At 53.0% G+C, this 13,106-nt stretch overlaps 2 protein-coding genes across 2 annotated transcripts; both read right to left on the bottom strand.

The window, feature by feature from the left end:
• Positions 1-234: 234 nt before the first annotated feature.
• Positions 235-7,335, bottom strand: PHKG1 (phosphorylase kinase catalytic subunit gamma 1). Its single transcript, XM_027691036.1, has 10 exons — positions 7,206-7,335; positions 5,086-5,219; positions 4,612-4,787; positions 4,248-4,302; positions 3,561-3,626; positions 3,199-3,362; positions 2,534-2,624; positions 1,546-1,699; positions 1,340-1,465; positions 235-546 (listed from the first exon to the last, which is right to left on the bottom strand). The coding sequence occupies exons 2-10, from the start codon at positions 5,166-5,168 to the stop codon at positions 295-297; spliced, it is 1,167 nt and encodes a 388-aa protein (XP_027546837.1). The 5' UTR covers positions 5,169-5,219; positions 7,206-7,335; the 3' UTR covers positions 235-294.
• A 1,582-nt stretch (positions 7,336-8,917) lies between these two features.
• On the bottom strand, positions 8,918-11,256 carry CHCHD2 (coiled-coil-helix-coiled-coil-helix domain containing 2). The gene is made up of 4 exons (XM_027691051.1): positions 11,087-11,256; positions 10,305-10,551; positions 9,532-9,685; positions 8,918-9,025 (listed from the first exon to the last, which is right to left on the bottom strand). The coding sequence occupies exons 1-4, from the start codon at positions 11,134-11,136 to the stop codon at positions 9,015-9,017; spliced, it is 462 nt and encodes a 153-aa protein (XP_027546852.1). The 5' UTR covers positions 11,137-11,256; the 3' UTR covers positions 8,918-9,014.
• Positions 11,257-13,106: the final 1,850 nt, after the last annotated feature.

Below are 13,106 nucleotides of genomic sequence, written 5' to 3'. Positions count from 1 at the left end.
ATCACTCCTGCACCTCTGACTGTCCCAAAAGGGTCATGCTCTGGTGCTGGGCTTTGCCAAGGGCTGAGCCTTCCCTGTTGGGAGCTGCAGCTGGTTATGCCTCTATTAAAAGGTGGCTTCTCCAAACCCATTCTTACAGTGGGACAAACCCCAGGGGCAAATCGCAGCTGGGTCTGCATTTGCACCTGACCCGAGGCCAGCGAAAGAGAAGGAAAGAAAAGAAGAAATCCCCACTTTGTTTCCAGAGATTTTACTCGCCTATTGAGAGCCAAATCACGGGCTTCCACAGGGTGATCAGAACAGCTCTTCCTCGGCTGCCAGGGTCAGCAGGATGGCCTTGCAGGTGTTCTCGAAGAGGGCAGCCCTGTTCTGGGCTTCCCCCTTCTTCACCCAGTGCCGGTAGGTCCTGAAGGCACAGGCATCGATGAGCTTCCGGACGGGCTTCAGGGCGTAGGGGTCGCGCACCACCAGCTCCCTGGTGACCGACTTCACCAGCCGGTACTGGTAGTAAATTCGGACTGAGGCCAGGACGGTCAGGCAGATCACCTGCAGCACAGGGGGACAGGCTGGAATCCCTGGGCACTCCTACAACACGGCCGGGTCGGCCCCAGCGCGTCCCATGCGGTCGCTTATCCGTGTGGAGGAGTTTGGGAGAGAGCCCGGCTCCTGGCACAGGTGTTTAGTCCATGAGGGGCTGGCAGAGGGCACGGGTTTGTGCCAGGGAATCACAGAATGGTTTGGGTTGGAAGGGATCTTAAAGCTCATCTTGTCCCAGCCCCCTGCCATGGGCAGGGACACCTTCCATTAGACCAGGTTGCTCCAAGCCCTGGCCTTGAACACTTCCAGGGCTGAAGCATCCACAGTTTCTCTGGGAAACCTGTGCCAGGGCCTCCCCACCCTCACAGGGAAGAATTTCTTCCTTATATCTAATCTAACCCTGCTCTCTGTCAGTGTGAAGCTATTCCCCCTTGTCCTGTCACTCCAGGCCCTTGTCCAAAGTCCCTCTCCAGCTCTCTTGGAGTCCCTTTAGGCACTGGAAGGGGCTCTGAGGTCTCCCTGGAGCCTTCTCTTCTCCAGACTTAACAACACCATCTCTTATATAATGTTTTTTTTGGAGGTGAGAGGCAAGTTTTTCCCTTCTCTTATTTAACCCCCATCCTGTGATACAGCCCTTAGGAAGTACTAGTACACTGAAGTGCTTGGATAGCGGTCCTCACCCAGGCTGCCGCATCCTCCCAAAGCCCAGCTCCATCAGCCTTGCTGAACTCCCAGTTTCTCCCGGTTCAGCTGGGAAACCCCTCCTCCTGCTGGCTCCTGCAGCTCCCAAGCTCCTCCTCACCTTGAATTTCCGGAAGGGGCTGAAGTGCCGGACCTCCTCCACATCGTACTGCTGGAAGAAGGGGTGTGCCAGCGCCTGTCCAGCCGTGTACCGCTTCCGGGGATCCACCACCAGGAACCGGGAGATCTGCAGGGGGACGCCCAGATGTATCCCGGGTGTCTGCAATACCCCCCTCCACTGTGATTTTTCCCATCCCAAGCACCTACCAGGTCCTTGACGGTGTCGGAGCGGTCGTCCCACTCCGGGGAGCTGAACTGGTAGTCCCCGTTCATGATCATCCGCAGCATCAGCATCTGCTTGCGGTGCCAGAAGGGAGGGGAGCCGGCCAGCAAGGTGTACATGATCACCCCGGTGCTCCACCTGCGGGCAGCCCAAATTGAGCCTCCAGCCCCCCATGTGGCATCCCAGCGGTGGCTACACTTGCCTTTGCCTCCCTGGAAATCCAGGAGGAAACTTCCCTAGGTGGTGTCAGTGAGGGAGGCTGAGCTGCTGCTGAGGCTTGATAACTCAGGGATGATGAGCAGGGGCTGCCCTGCTGCTGGGGAGGGGTTTGAGCTGAGCTGATGTGGAGCTGCTCCCTGGATGCTGCAGGACAAAGCTGAGAGAGGGAGGTATTTGCCTTTCTTGGGTTTTTTAGGGGAAGGAGAAGATGTGGGAAGGTGGGATGCAGTGGTGCTCTGAGATGTTCAGCTCAGGCTGTGGTGTGCAAAGTGTCCTGCCATGGCAGTTAACAGTGATATTTAAACTGGAAAGGAACTGAAATGCCCTGGTGTGTTTTGAGTGCTTGGTTACAGCTCTGACCACTGAGGACCTGAGCCTGAAGCCACCAGAGATGGTGGCAAAGTTCCTGTGGGGCTCTGACGGGCTGTCCTGAGCTGGCTGCTCTCCCAGGGGCTGCCTCGGGTTCATGTATGTTTGAACAAGGTGTGTGATGTGTCTTGGAGCTCAGCTGAGTTGGCTTTTATGAACAGAAAGTGTTGCTTTGCCTCCTCCCTGATGGGGCAAAGGCTGCTTCTCCCCCTGCTCTGTGCCTGAGCTCCCTGGTCACCAGGACAGCCCCTTCCAGCTGCCAGGGTTGTCATTCTTTTCAAACACTCTAATGGGTTCCTATTGGCACAACTCTGGCTGTGCCTCAAACCACGTGTGTTTTGGGAACGGCCCAAGGGGGAGGTGTGGGGGCAGCATCTCACTCACATATCGACCTCCTTCCCGTAGCCTTGGTGCTCGTCATCCATGGAGCACTGCAGGATCTCGGGGGCCAGGTATCCAGGTGTGCCACAGATCTCTGAGGAGACAGGGCAGAGCATCCCCCTGAGCCACCCAGGGGGTTTGTGCCACCCCCACCCACCCCCGAGCAGTCAGTGAGGGAGAACTGGATCCCAGGTGGGATCTTTGCTGTGGGACGGTGCTCCCAGGAGTAACTGCAACTCAGAGGTGGCTTTTCTTGGTCAGTTATAGTGGCTAAAAAGCGAGTGAACAGAGGGATGGGGATGCTGCTGGGAGGGAATGCCTGTTGTTGGATCTGTGGCTCTTTGCAGGTAGGAGTTGGGGGAAAAAATGTTGGGCAGTACATGGACGGGGTAATGAGGATCAACTCATTGATGGAGGAAAAAAGACATGGACAGAATAGGATGGTTTTCCTAAGGGGCAGCAACTTTTTCACGGCAAGGAGAGTGGTGTGGAGGCCGAGGGCAGGCAGAACTCGTGTGTGAGCAGGAGAGCACCCCAAGACCAGCACCAGTTTGCACCCATGGCAGAGAGACTGGCCCAAGGAGATAGTAGGGCTGGAAAAACTCCACTGACTCCCATGGGCACTGCAACAACATTCCAGCATCACCCTCACCTTGCCATCCTCCTACCTTTGAGCTTCTCATTCTCGTTCAGCTGGCAGGAGAAGCCAAAATCTGTCAGCTTAATGTTCATGTCATCATCCAGGAGGATGTTCTCCGGCTTCAGGTCCCGGTGGACGATGTTGATGGAATGGAGGTACTGGATCACTTCCAGCAGCGCTCGCATGATCTTCCTGGGGATGGATGGCAACACATGTCCTATCCCAAATGCACCATGCTCCCAGGGATGGGGATGGGGAGAGGGACACAGCACAGGAGCACAGCCTGGGGTGCTGTCTTGTCCATGGGTGCCGTGCTGGCTGCAAGGTTGTCCCTCAAAACCATGCTGTGCTTTTGCAACATGATTTTCAGCCCTCTGCATCTGGCCTTACCTGGTTTCTTTCTCGCTCAAGGTGACTTTCTCAGTGAGGTAGTCGAAGAGCTCCCCTCTCTTCATCCTGCACGAGGTGGGGGAAACAGAGTCAGGCAGTGGCTGAGCTGTAATGGCAAACCAGGGCGGTGGCACCCAGGGGTTGCTGCCCCTTAACAACCCAGGGCACCCATTGCACAAAATAAACAGCTGACTTGTTAGTAAGAAGGGGTAAAAATGCCTTTATATATCTCTGTAAAACATCAAGTGGCAGGAGAAAAGGCTGTGCCTGGAGAGGGCAGGTTTTGGACAGATTTACAGTATTGTTAAGGTTGGAAAAGACCTTTAAGATCAAGTCCAACCATCAAAGATGGGACAGGGACGGGGCTCTCGCAGTGCCATCCCCCTCCACTGACATCCATCCCACTGCCCTGGCATCGAGAGCTGTGGCATCACAGACACCCTGGTCCCACTGAGCATATAAATAACCCACAGGGATGCCTGACAGCTCCCACCAAATGTTACAGGGAAACCTGAGCTGCTGACGGAGGGGAAACAGTGCCGGCGGCAAGGCTGCAATGAGCTGGCTCGATTCTACCTTAAGCAAGAGCTGGTTGTGCCCCAGCTTTGCCCTGTCTGGGCCATAAAAAGCTGGGGTCAATCTGCAGAGAGGGAACGGGCCTGGGATGCTGGGCAAGCTGGTACTTACAGGTCAAACACCAAGAAGAAGAAGGTGCTGGATTCATAGCTGTCCTTCAGCTGGACTGCAATAAAACAGGGGGGCTGTGAGCACAGTGTATAGCATGTTCCTGTCTGTTAACAGGCTAAAATTGCTGATTTAATTGCTAATAGAATTAATGAGGAGTTGATCTGCACTAGTGTATTGGCTGTGAGACAGCATGGGCACTGCTGGGGTGTGTGTCGAGGCAGAACAAACAACACTCTGAGCAGGTGCCCTGTGTCGTGTTACGACCATCAGAGCTCTGACCTTCCAGGGATTTCATCCCAAAAACCTTCCTGGGGGACACACTGGAGAATTAAACAGAGCAGAAAACCCCCTTGCCCTGACTTACTGACATTGGGGTGGCCTGAGACTTTGCGGAGGATGTCGATCTCTTTCGTGGTGGCTTCCCGCAGCTCCTGCACCTCCTTGGGGGAGATGTTTCCCGCCGTGATGTCGATGATCTTCACAGCATATTCCTGCCTGGTGGTTTTGTGGATGCACCGACGGACGACGCTGCTCACCCCCCTGCCAGGGACAACACAGACAGGATGGGGGTTCCACTCCTGCTCACCCAACCTGATCCCACGGCCGTGCCATCGGCACCTGGGCCGGTCGGTATTTCATGCACGAGCGGGTCTCGCTCTGTCGCCTTGTCTCGGTGGGACAGGAGGTTTTTGAGCTGATGGAAAGTGCTGTTCCATGCTATTTTTAGCCCCATGCTGCTGTGGGCCCTGTTTGTATCAGATTCCCAGGGAACACTGTTCCTATCGGGTACTGGAATGCGTGAAACCAAAACAAGCTGTTTGCCAAGAACAGGCTTTACCTGCCCAAAACCTCCTTCGGCTCATATTTTTCATAAAACTCCTTGGATGAGTTCCAGTCTGGTAGCTCTTCTTCCTTGGTCATCTCTGGCTCCTATCTGGCAGCACTCTGGGCTTGTCTGCAGGCACAAAGGGACTGCAAGGAGAAAAGAGTGAGGACAGGCACTGGCTGCCCCCGGGGCTGGGACCCTTGATGCCTTCTGGAGGAGAAAATACTGAGGAGGAAGGAGGAGGAGGACAATCCTGGACCAAAGACCAACAGGATTATTTTTCTGGTTGGAAAAGCCAAGCTTTGCCCTTGGGACCTTGTGGAGATCCCACTGAGAACAGGAGAAATCCCACTGGATTCCCCCCTAGCCTGGCTGTCCCAAGGGGCAGAACCAGCCTGGCTGGGGCAAGGCTTTGGGGAGCACTGCAGCACCTCAAAACCTGATCCCTTCCCCACACCCAGGTCACAGGGCAAGTAGCAACCTCCAGGATCATCACCCAATGCCAACACCACCCAAAGTTCCTCGCCAAGTGCTGGAATCTGCCTTTTTCTTCTTTCCTTTTTTTTTCCTTATTATTTTTAAGACGACAAAATTATCTTTGCCTGAGAATAAGGAGGAAAAAATAGTGTTTAAAGGGAAGGGAAAAGGACTAAGGAGGGAAAACAGGTGGTGAGAGCCAGTGAAGCAGCAAGAGGGGCTCAGTGGGTCAGTGTGCAGGCGGGGAACTGGGTGCTGTGGGGTCAGTCAGGGCCAAGCCAGCATGAGGACAGCAGCTGAACAAGCTTCCTCAGCCACTCGTGTGCAGCTGCCAGCAGCCTCCAAAACTCTCCTGTAAGGCTCTTATCTCATTTCTTTTTCCTATTTCGGGGTTGGGTTTTTTTGCTGGAGGAGGAGCGGTGTGACAGTATTTTGGAAGGGGCACAGGATATCATCAGTACTCCTGATCCTTAATTTTTACTGGCTTTTCCCTTTAAGCTCTGAGAACTGGATGTTTTCAGCTTCTTTCTGTGCCCATACAAGGAGTCCAAGCAATTAGGATGGAAAGCAGCTCTTACAAGCTTGGGCAGCAAAACTGTCACTTTGGGGTGACAGTTTGTTTCTGGGCAGGGGAAAGAGGCAGGCAGGAGATCCCCAGTACTGCAGGCTTTTCCTCTCCCCCCTCTCCAGGGCACTGGCATCTCTAAGTACATTTAAATCTCATTATCAGTGTGTATCTGTCCTGACCTGGTTGTAAAGACCGATGGGGTGTTTTGGGTGTCTGGCTGCTGCTGCTGGGAGTGATGTCTAACACGGGCATTTCTAAACAGCCATAAGTTTGACTTCATTTATAAAATTTTAGCCGTTGGAAATATTATAAGCAATGCCAAACCAAGCCTGAGCTGGAATTATAAACGAGAGGCGGGATCAGGAAGTAGGGAAAATAAAATATCTCTGAGGTGGAGGAGAACCAACAACTTTGATTCTTTTTGAAGTGAAAAATCCACATCCTGGGGGGGTTGGTGTTGTGGGGAAAGGCTGGAGGTTGGGGGGGTGCATCCGTGGAGCACTGCCGGGAGAAGTGTGGGATCCGTGTGCCGCCTTCTCCTGGGACGAGAGAGCCCGGGAGTTTGTGCATAACACCCTGGAATTATATAAGCAGCCGGTCCATGGCACTAACGGGATACGCTGGGACTGCAGGGAGGGGGCAAAGGGGGGAATTTTCTGTCTGGGGGAGACGCGCCGGGCATCGCCCCCCGCCCGCAGCTGCCACCGGGGAGGGAGTCCAATGTTCGCCTTGGTCGATATCCAATAACGTGCAAATACCGACCGGGATAAACCTGGAAAGCTCAAGCTAAACTCAGCTTTTAGGCCGGTTTTTAGCACTGGAGCTCCCCCCTCTCGCCCCCAGCCGAAAACCGGCTCCGGCAACGCCGCCGACCCCCCTCCAAGGGAGACGGGGGGGGTGTTTCTACCGCGACCCTCCCGCCGCCGCACCCGGAGACAAATAAAAACGCTGAAAAAACAGGAGTTTTGCGGGGCAGCGACACCCCACACACACACATACACCCCACCACCACCACCACCACCACCAGCAGCCCCTTTTTCGCCCGCCCCGAACGCGGCCGGTCCCCCCCGCCCCGGCGGGGCCTCACCTCGCTGAGGGCGGCCCGGGCTGGGCCCAGGCCTGGCGCCAGGAGCCGCCGCCGGGAGCCGGGCGCTCGGGGCCAGGATCCAGGCTCTCGGGGCCGGGATCTGAGCGCTCAGGGCCGGGATCCGAGCGCTCAGGGCCGCCCGCCGCCGCCCGGCCGCGGACAGAGCGCAGCGCGAGTTGGCAGCGGCGGGCGCCGGGCGGGCATGGCCGGGCAAGGGGCGAGGGGGGGGCCCGGGGGCCGCCCCGGAGCTGCGGGACTTCCCCGCCGCGCCGCCCGGGCTTAATTAACCCTTGGGCGGCTGAGCCCCGCGGGGCCCCCGCACCGCTCGCTCCTCCCGCGGGGGTGTTGCCGTGCAGGCGGCTGCGGCATCCGGGATTCCCCCGGTGCGTCGCCCGGGCCCGCCCGGGGGCAGCGCTGCGGGGATGGAAAGGGCGGGCGGGGGTGGGAGCGTGGAGTCGTGGAATTATCAAGGTGGGAAAGGAGGTTTGAAGTCATCCAGTCCAGCCGTGCACCCCCTAAACCACATCACGCAGCTCCTCTTGAACACCTCCAGGTGGTGACTCCACCACCTCCCTGGGCAACCTGTTCCAAGTTGACTTGACCACCCCAACAATTAAAAAGGTTTTTATAGTATCTAATCTGAATTTCCCGTCTCATCTTAAGGCCGTTTCCTCTCACAGTTTGGCCCAAACTGGTTTTATTTCTGTTGCACCTCGGAAGTGAGCTGGGAGCTTCATCAGCAGAGGCAAAGCTATTCGTGTCACCAGCCCTCATTCCTGATGTGTGAGGTGACCCTTCCCCCAGGAATTGGACTTGATGATCCTGATGGGTTCCTTCCAACTCAATATTCTATGATTTTGAACACTGATTTAGTCCTTTCACTTCCAGGAACTGCAGATGAGAAGGTGTTTACTCTGCAAGCTCCAAGGATTTGAGCAAGGCATAAGCTGGCTGCTCCCTCCGATGGAAAGAGGAGGGTTTGCATCTTGCACCAGTAAATACTCTTAAAATAGTGATTATTATTCTTGGTTTATGCAGCAGCAGTGGCTTTGCCACCAGCCTGAGCCAGGCAGGAGGGAAAGGCCACAGGACCATCCTCTAATCTTTCAGCCCTCAGCTCCTGTCATAGGATGAAGAAAACACAGCTTCTGTGTTACTGGGAACTGGAGTATCATGCTCAGAATCCTTTGAATCTGAACACAAGAGCTTGTTTTTAAGGTATACAGGAGGTTGCTGGAGGACTGACACCCAGTGTGCAGAACAGTGTGGAGTCAGCCACAGCCTTTCCTGTCACTACCCATTTCCAGCAGCAGAAGTTGCCTGTGGGGTGCAAATGCTCAAGGAGGAGACACCTGGCAGGCAGAGATAACCATTGAGCCACTGGCATTCTTGAACTCCTGTAGCTCCAGCCTCCAGGCACCCTTGCTGGCAGCACAGCTGCCAAAATCAGTTCTCACCTCATCACCCTTCCAGTTCAAGTCCAGCACTCAAACTCAACAAGCACAGATGGTATTTCTGGAGAGAGAAGTTTATTCATACACCATATCACATATATCCAACACGAGCAGCAAACCAGTGAACTCGCATTATCTCATTCTGCTTTATTGTTCCTTCTTCCATTTTGTGCTAAATTAATCTGCGGCTGTTTGTTAAGTTGTATCACATCAGAGGCAGCTATGGCAGGATGAGTGTGAATATATGAACTAACAAGATATCAGACAGCTTTAAACTTTATTATTGAAGCTTTTTTTTTTTTCATTCATAGGTCAGTTCTTGAAAGATGGTCTTCAGCAGCCTTGTCCTGCAGGCTTAGGCCAAACCTGCAAGGTAAGGAGTTATGTCAGTAAGTTTTGGATCCCTGAATGGCAGCTGGTTTTCCTTGCCATAAAGCAGATTTGCTAGGATGTTCCCCCTTCCCCTCATCCATTTGCTGGGACATGCTGAACTGCAGACACCAGCAGAGCACCCTGGTGTGCAGCATCTCCACCCTCCCAGGTCAGGATGGTTTGGCTGTTGTCCTTCCTAGAGGCTCACAGTGCCCTGCTGATTCTCCAAGTGTGCTGCTGCCACTTTCCCGGCCAGCTTCAATCCATGCACCAGCACAAAACTTCAGAAATTCACCCCCTCTCCACTCCATCACCTCCAGCTACATGTACAGGACCAAAGCAGGAAGCCCAACAGAACAGCAGCTTCTTTACCTGACTTTGGTGCACCTGCCATCACTCCCCATTCCTTACCAGCCAGATCAAAACCCCAGGACATCATTCCCACAATAATTCTACTGATTAGCCCATTTAGTAGTTTACTGTCAGCACTGTCTACTTACCATTAGCAAACCTGCACTGCTTCAGCACCTCGCTGAAGCCCTCGCACAGCTTGAGGTCAGTCTGGTTCTGTGCACACTCCAGGAACTGTTTGATCTCGTACTGGCAAGGACCAGCCTGCTGCTGCTGCTGGGCAGCCTGAGCTGCCTGGGGCTCCTGAAACAACACACAACCCTGTGAGGGCCCTTCCAACAGCTCCAGCTCAAAGCCAAACCACCCCTGTGCTGCTGGCTGAGGTTTCTTCCCTGTGTTTTAGTGAAAATGTTCCTTTGTAAATGGAAAAAAATATAATGGGCTGAAGTACGAAGTAAGTTTCCAGCAGTGGCATGACACATTCGGAGTAGTTTTTTAAGTGAGAAACACTTGGGTGATTTTAGATATGCTCAGGTAACTCTGAATGGCATCTGGGCAAAAAAACATCTGAGCAGCACAAAAAGGTCTTGCAACAGATCTTACCATCATCAGACCTGGAACATGGAAGTCCTGGCTGAATACGGGGAATGCTACAGTAGAAAACAACACCTGCCAAAAGCACACATCACTCGTGCATCCTTCTGAACTACTTTTAAGATACTCATGGTGAGTGTGGTGGTTACTTTGAAGATTCAATTTAACTACAGACTATATATGATTATATATATAGTCTATATACAGAGAGATTATAATTATATACCCTAGCTGTGACTTGTGAGGTGTTTTATGTCGCCAGCAACTACCTCAGCCCATAGGCTGATCTGTCAAGGCACTAGTAGTGTCCTGCTGTGCTTTCCCTCACCTGGTAAGTGATATCAGGCCGAGCAGCCTCGTGGCCACTCCCTCCACTGAACCCTCCGGTGATGGCGTGGCCGATGGTGTGTCCCACGGCCGAGCCCACGGCGACACCGGCGGCGGTCGAGGCCATCTGGGCCATCAGCCCTGGCTGCCTCGGCGCCGGAGTCGCCACCGCAGAAGGCGGAGCCGCGGCCGGGACCTGGGCCCGAGGAGCCGGCGCTGGGGACGCTGCTCTCATCGGCGGGGCCCGGCTGCGATGAGAGAGAGAGAAACCTCACATCATCATCATCATCATCATCATCACTCCAAACCGCTCCGAGTAGAGCCAACGTGGCTGCAGGGCCAGGAGGTCACCGTCCCTCCGGAAGAGTCACACAGTTACGCCCTGAGGGCAGGAACTCGGTGTTCTGGTGAGCGACTTATGCAAGACAGGGTCATATTTACAGGCTTCTTTCTGGCTGTTTTAAAGCCTCGCCGTCCCCCCACCCCACAAAGGACGGCGATATCTTGCGCAAAAAAATGAGGTATGACCCAAATGGGTTGATTAACCCTTCAGGGTTACTAAGGCCTTTAAGTCCAGATGCGGGATGGCCAGGCCCTGCGGCCGAGCAGACCCACTTCCACCCCCCCACAAGCACCCAATCCCGCTCCCCCAGAGCCACCGCAGTTCCAACCCGCCGGGCCGCAGCGGCCTGTCCGCCATTGCACTGCGGCCGCTGCGGCCTGCGCGGGGCCCTCAGGAAGGAGAGGAGACGGAGGGGAGGAGGCGGCCCGGGTGGCCCTCACCTGGCGGGGGGCGGCACCCGGGACGTGCGGCTGCGGCTGCCCCTGGGCATGGCGGCGGGGAGCGGAGCAGGAGCCGGAGCCGGAACGGAGGAAACTCGGGAGAAAAAGAAAGCGCGGCCTGTCCCAACACCCGCCCGCCTCCTCTGAAGGTCACCGCGTGCGCGTCACTTCCGCGTGCGCGAGAGGGGGGCTGGGCGGGGCCTTGTGGAGGCCACGCCCCCTCCGCCCGCCTGAGGGGACGCGCGGGAAGCGCCGCGAGGGGCCGCGATGGTTGCGTCATCTCTGGTGAAAATAAACACGTAAACGGCGATAAATCCACACCTGCGGGACCCTCAGGGCAAAATAAACACATAAACGGCGATAAACCCGCGCCTGCGGGACACTCGGTTCAAAATGAACACATGGACTGCGGTTTAAACCCGCGCCGGCGGGACCCACAGTCGCAATAAATACCTAAGCTACGGTTAAACGTGTTCCAGCCCTCAGGGAATCGTTCTCTGTGGAGAAGGAATCCCCTGAAAAACCCTTCAGAATTCAGCCCTTCGGTAGAATTGGAGATGTTGAATTTAAGCCCAAAGAAGACTGAGGGGATCTCATTAATTATATGTGTGTATATATATATATATGTGTGTATATATATATGTGTGTGTGTGTGTGTACACAAATATGTATCTATAAATATGTGTGTATACATGTATATATATGCATATATTTATATAAACATGCATATAGATATATATGTGTACATGTGTATATATATGTACATGTATATATGTGCATATGCATATATATAAAAGATATATCTATATATGTATATATGTATCTAAATATATATATTTGTATAAATAAATAATTGTTATATATAATTTATATATATATGGTACAAGTGTGATATACATATATGAGATAATTACCTCAAAGGCGGGTGTCAGGAGGATGGTGACAGGCTCTTTTCATTGGTGCCCAGTGACAGGACAAGGAGAAATGGCCATAAACTAAAATACAACAAGCTCCACCTCAATATGAGGAAGAACTTTCCATGGAAGGGGGCAGAGCACTGGAACAGTTGCCCAGGGAGGGTGTGGAATCTCCCTGTCTGGAGACGTTCCAAACCCACGTGGACATGTCCCTGTGTCATCTGCTTCAGGTGACCCTGCGTGATTTCCAGAGGTCCCTTCCAACCCTAAAAATACTGTGATTCTGTGATTTTCACCCCAAAAAAGAAGTGAGGGTCCCTCCTGCCCACTCAGCTCCATGCACAAGGTCATCTGCATGGGCTGACTCTCCCTGCTTTAGAGTCACTGTCTACTTGGAGGAGTGTATTTTTAATCAATTTATTCATTATTGTATTAATTATTTTTATAGACAGCAGCAATTATAAGGGATATGTCATGACAGCGCCACAGTCACCAGTCATGATAATTCATGACAAAAAAAAAAAAAAAAAAAAAAATTGCTTGTTCACAGTTTCTTCAGTTGTAAAGGAGGGAGCTGTGTAAGATGAGTAATTTCAACATCTTGTATGTCAGGGGATATAACTCTTGTCTGATGAAGGAAGCATTAATATTGTGAGGTTATATAGTGGTAATCCAGAAGCACAGTTAAGAAAAGCAGTTGTTAATGTCAAAATTATTAGGAGATAAATATAAATAACATTTCATATTCTCCTGTGTTCGTCATCTCCGCTCCTTTCCCATTGTCCCTCTCCCCTTGTTCCCATTGACAGCAAATCATGGCACAGAGAGCGGGAGATTTATAATTTTATTTATACTTTTTCTAGTGTTCAAAGAACTCATTTCTTAATGAGTGGTTTTCTCAACTCTTTTTAATTAATGGTTTTCAACTCCCCTTTTTTTGCTGGCAGAGGGATTCTTGGTGCTTGAAGTCATTTTGCAGCGTCCCTCTTTGAATTGGTTTTGTTCTGCGGAACAATGAGGGCAGGATAGGATGAATGCTGCCTTTGTGCTTTGTCCTCCTGCCTTCCTTGGGAAAACTCCAGAGCTTCCTTTTGTACTGACTC

The sequence above is a fragment of the Neopelma chrysocephalum genome, unplaced genomic scaffold (assembly GCF_003984885.1).
Source record: "Neopelma chrysocephalum unplaced genomic scaffold, ASM398488v2 Primary Assembly neopelma1_82, whole genome shotgun sequence".
Taxonomy (NCBI): Eukaryota; Metazoa; Chordata; class Aves; order Passeriformes; family Pipridae; genus Neopelma; species Neopelma chrysocephalum.
This window is presented reverse-complemented; position numbering and strand designations above follow the sequence as displayed.

Coding starts and splice junctions, on each gene's coding strand:
- CHCHD2 (XM_027691051.1), bottom strand. CDS start 11,136: ATGCCCAGGGGCAGCCGCAGCCGCACGTCCCGGGTGCCGCCCCCCGCC. Junction 10,552..11,086: donor CGGGTGCCGCCCCCCGCCAG/GTGAGGGCCACC, acceptor CTCTCATCGCAG/CCGGGCCCCGCCGATGAGAG. Junction 9,686..10,304: donor GGCCTGATATCACTTACCAG/GTGAGGGAAAGC, acceptor GTGTTGTTTCAG/GAGCCCCAGGCAGCTCAGGC.
- PHKG1 (XM_027691036.1), bottom strand. CDS start 5,168: ATGACCAAGGAAGAAGAGCTACCAGACTGGAACTCATCCAAGGAGTTT. Junction 4,788..5,085: donor CCGAAGGAGGTTTTGGGCAG/GTAAAGCCTGTT, acceptor TGTCCCTGGCAG/GGGGGTGAGCAGCGTCGTCC. Junction 1,466..1,545: donor CCGACACCGTCAAGGACCTG/GTAGGTGCTTGG, acceptor GTCCCCCTGCAG/ATCTCCCGGTTCCTGGTGGT.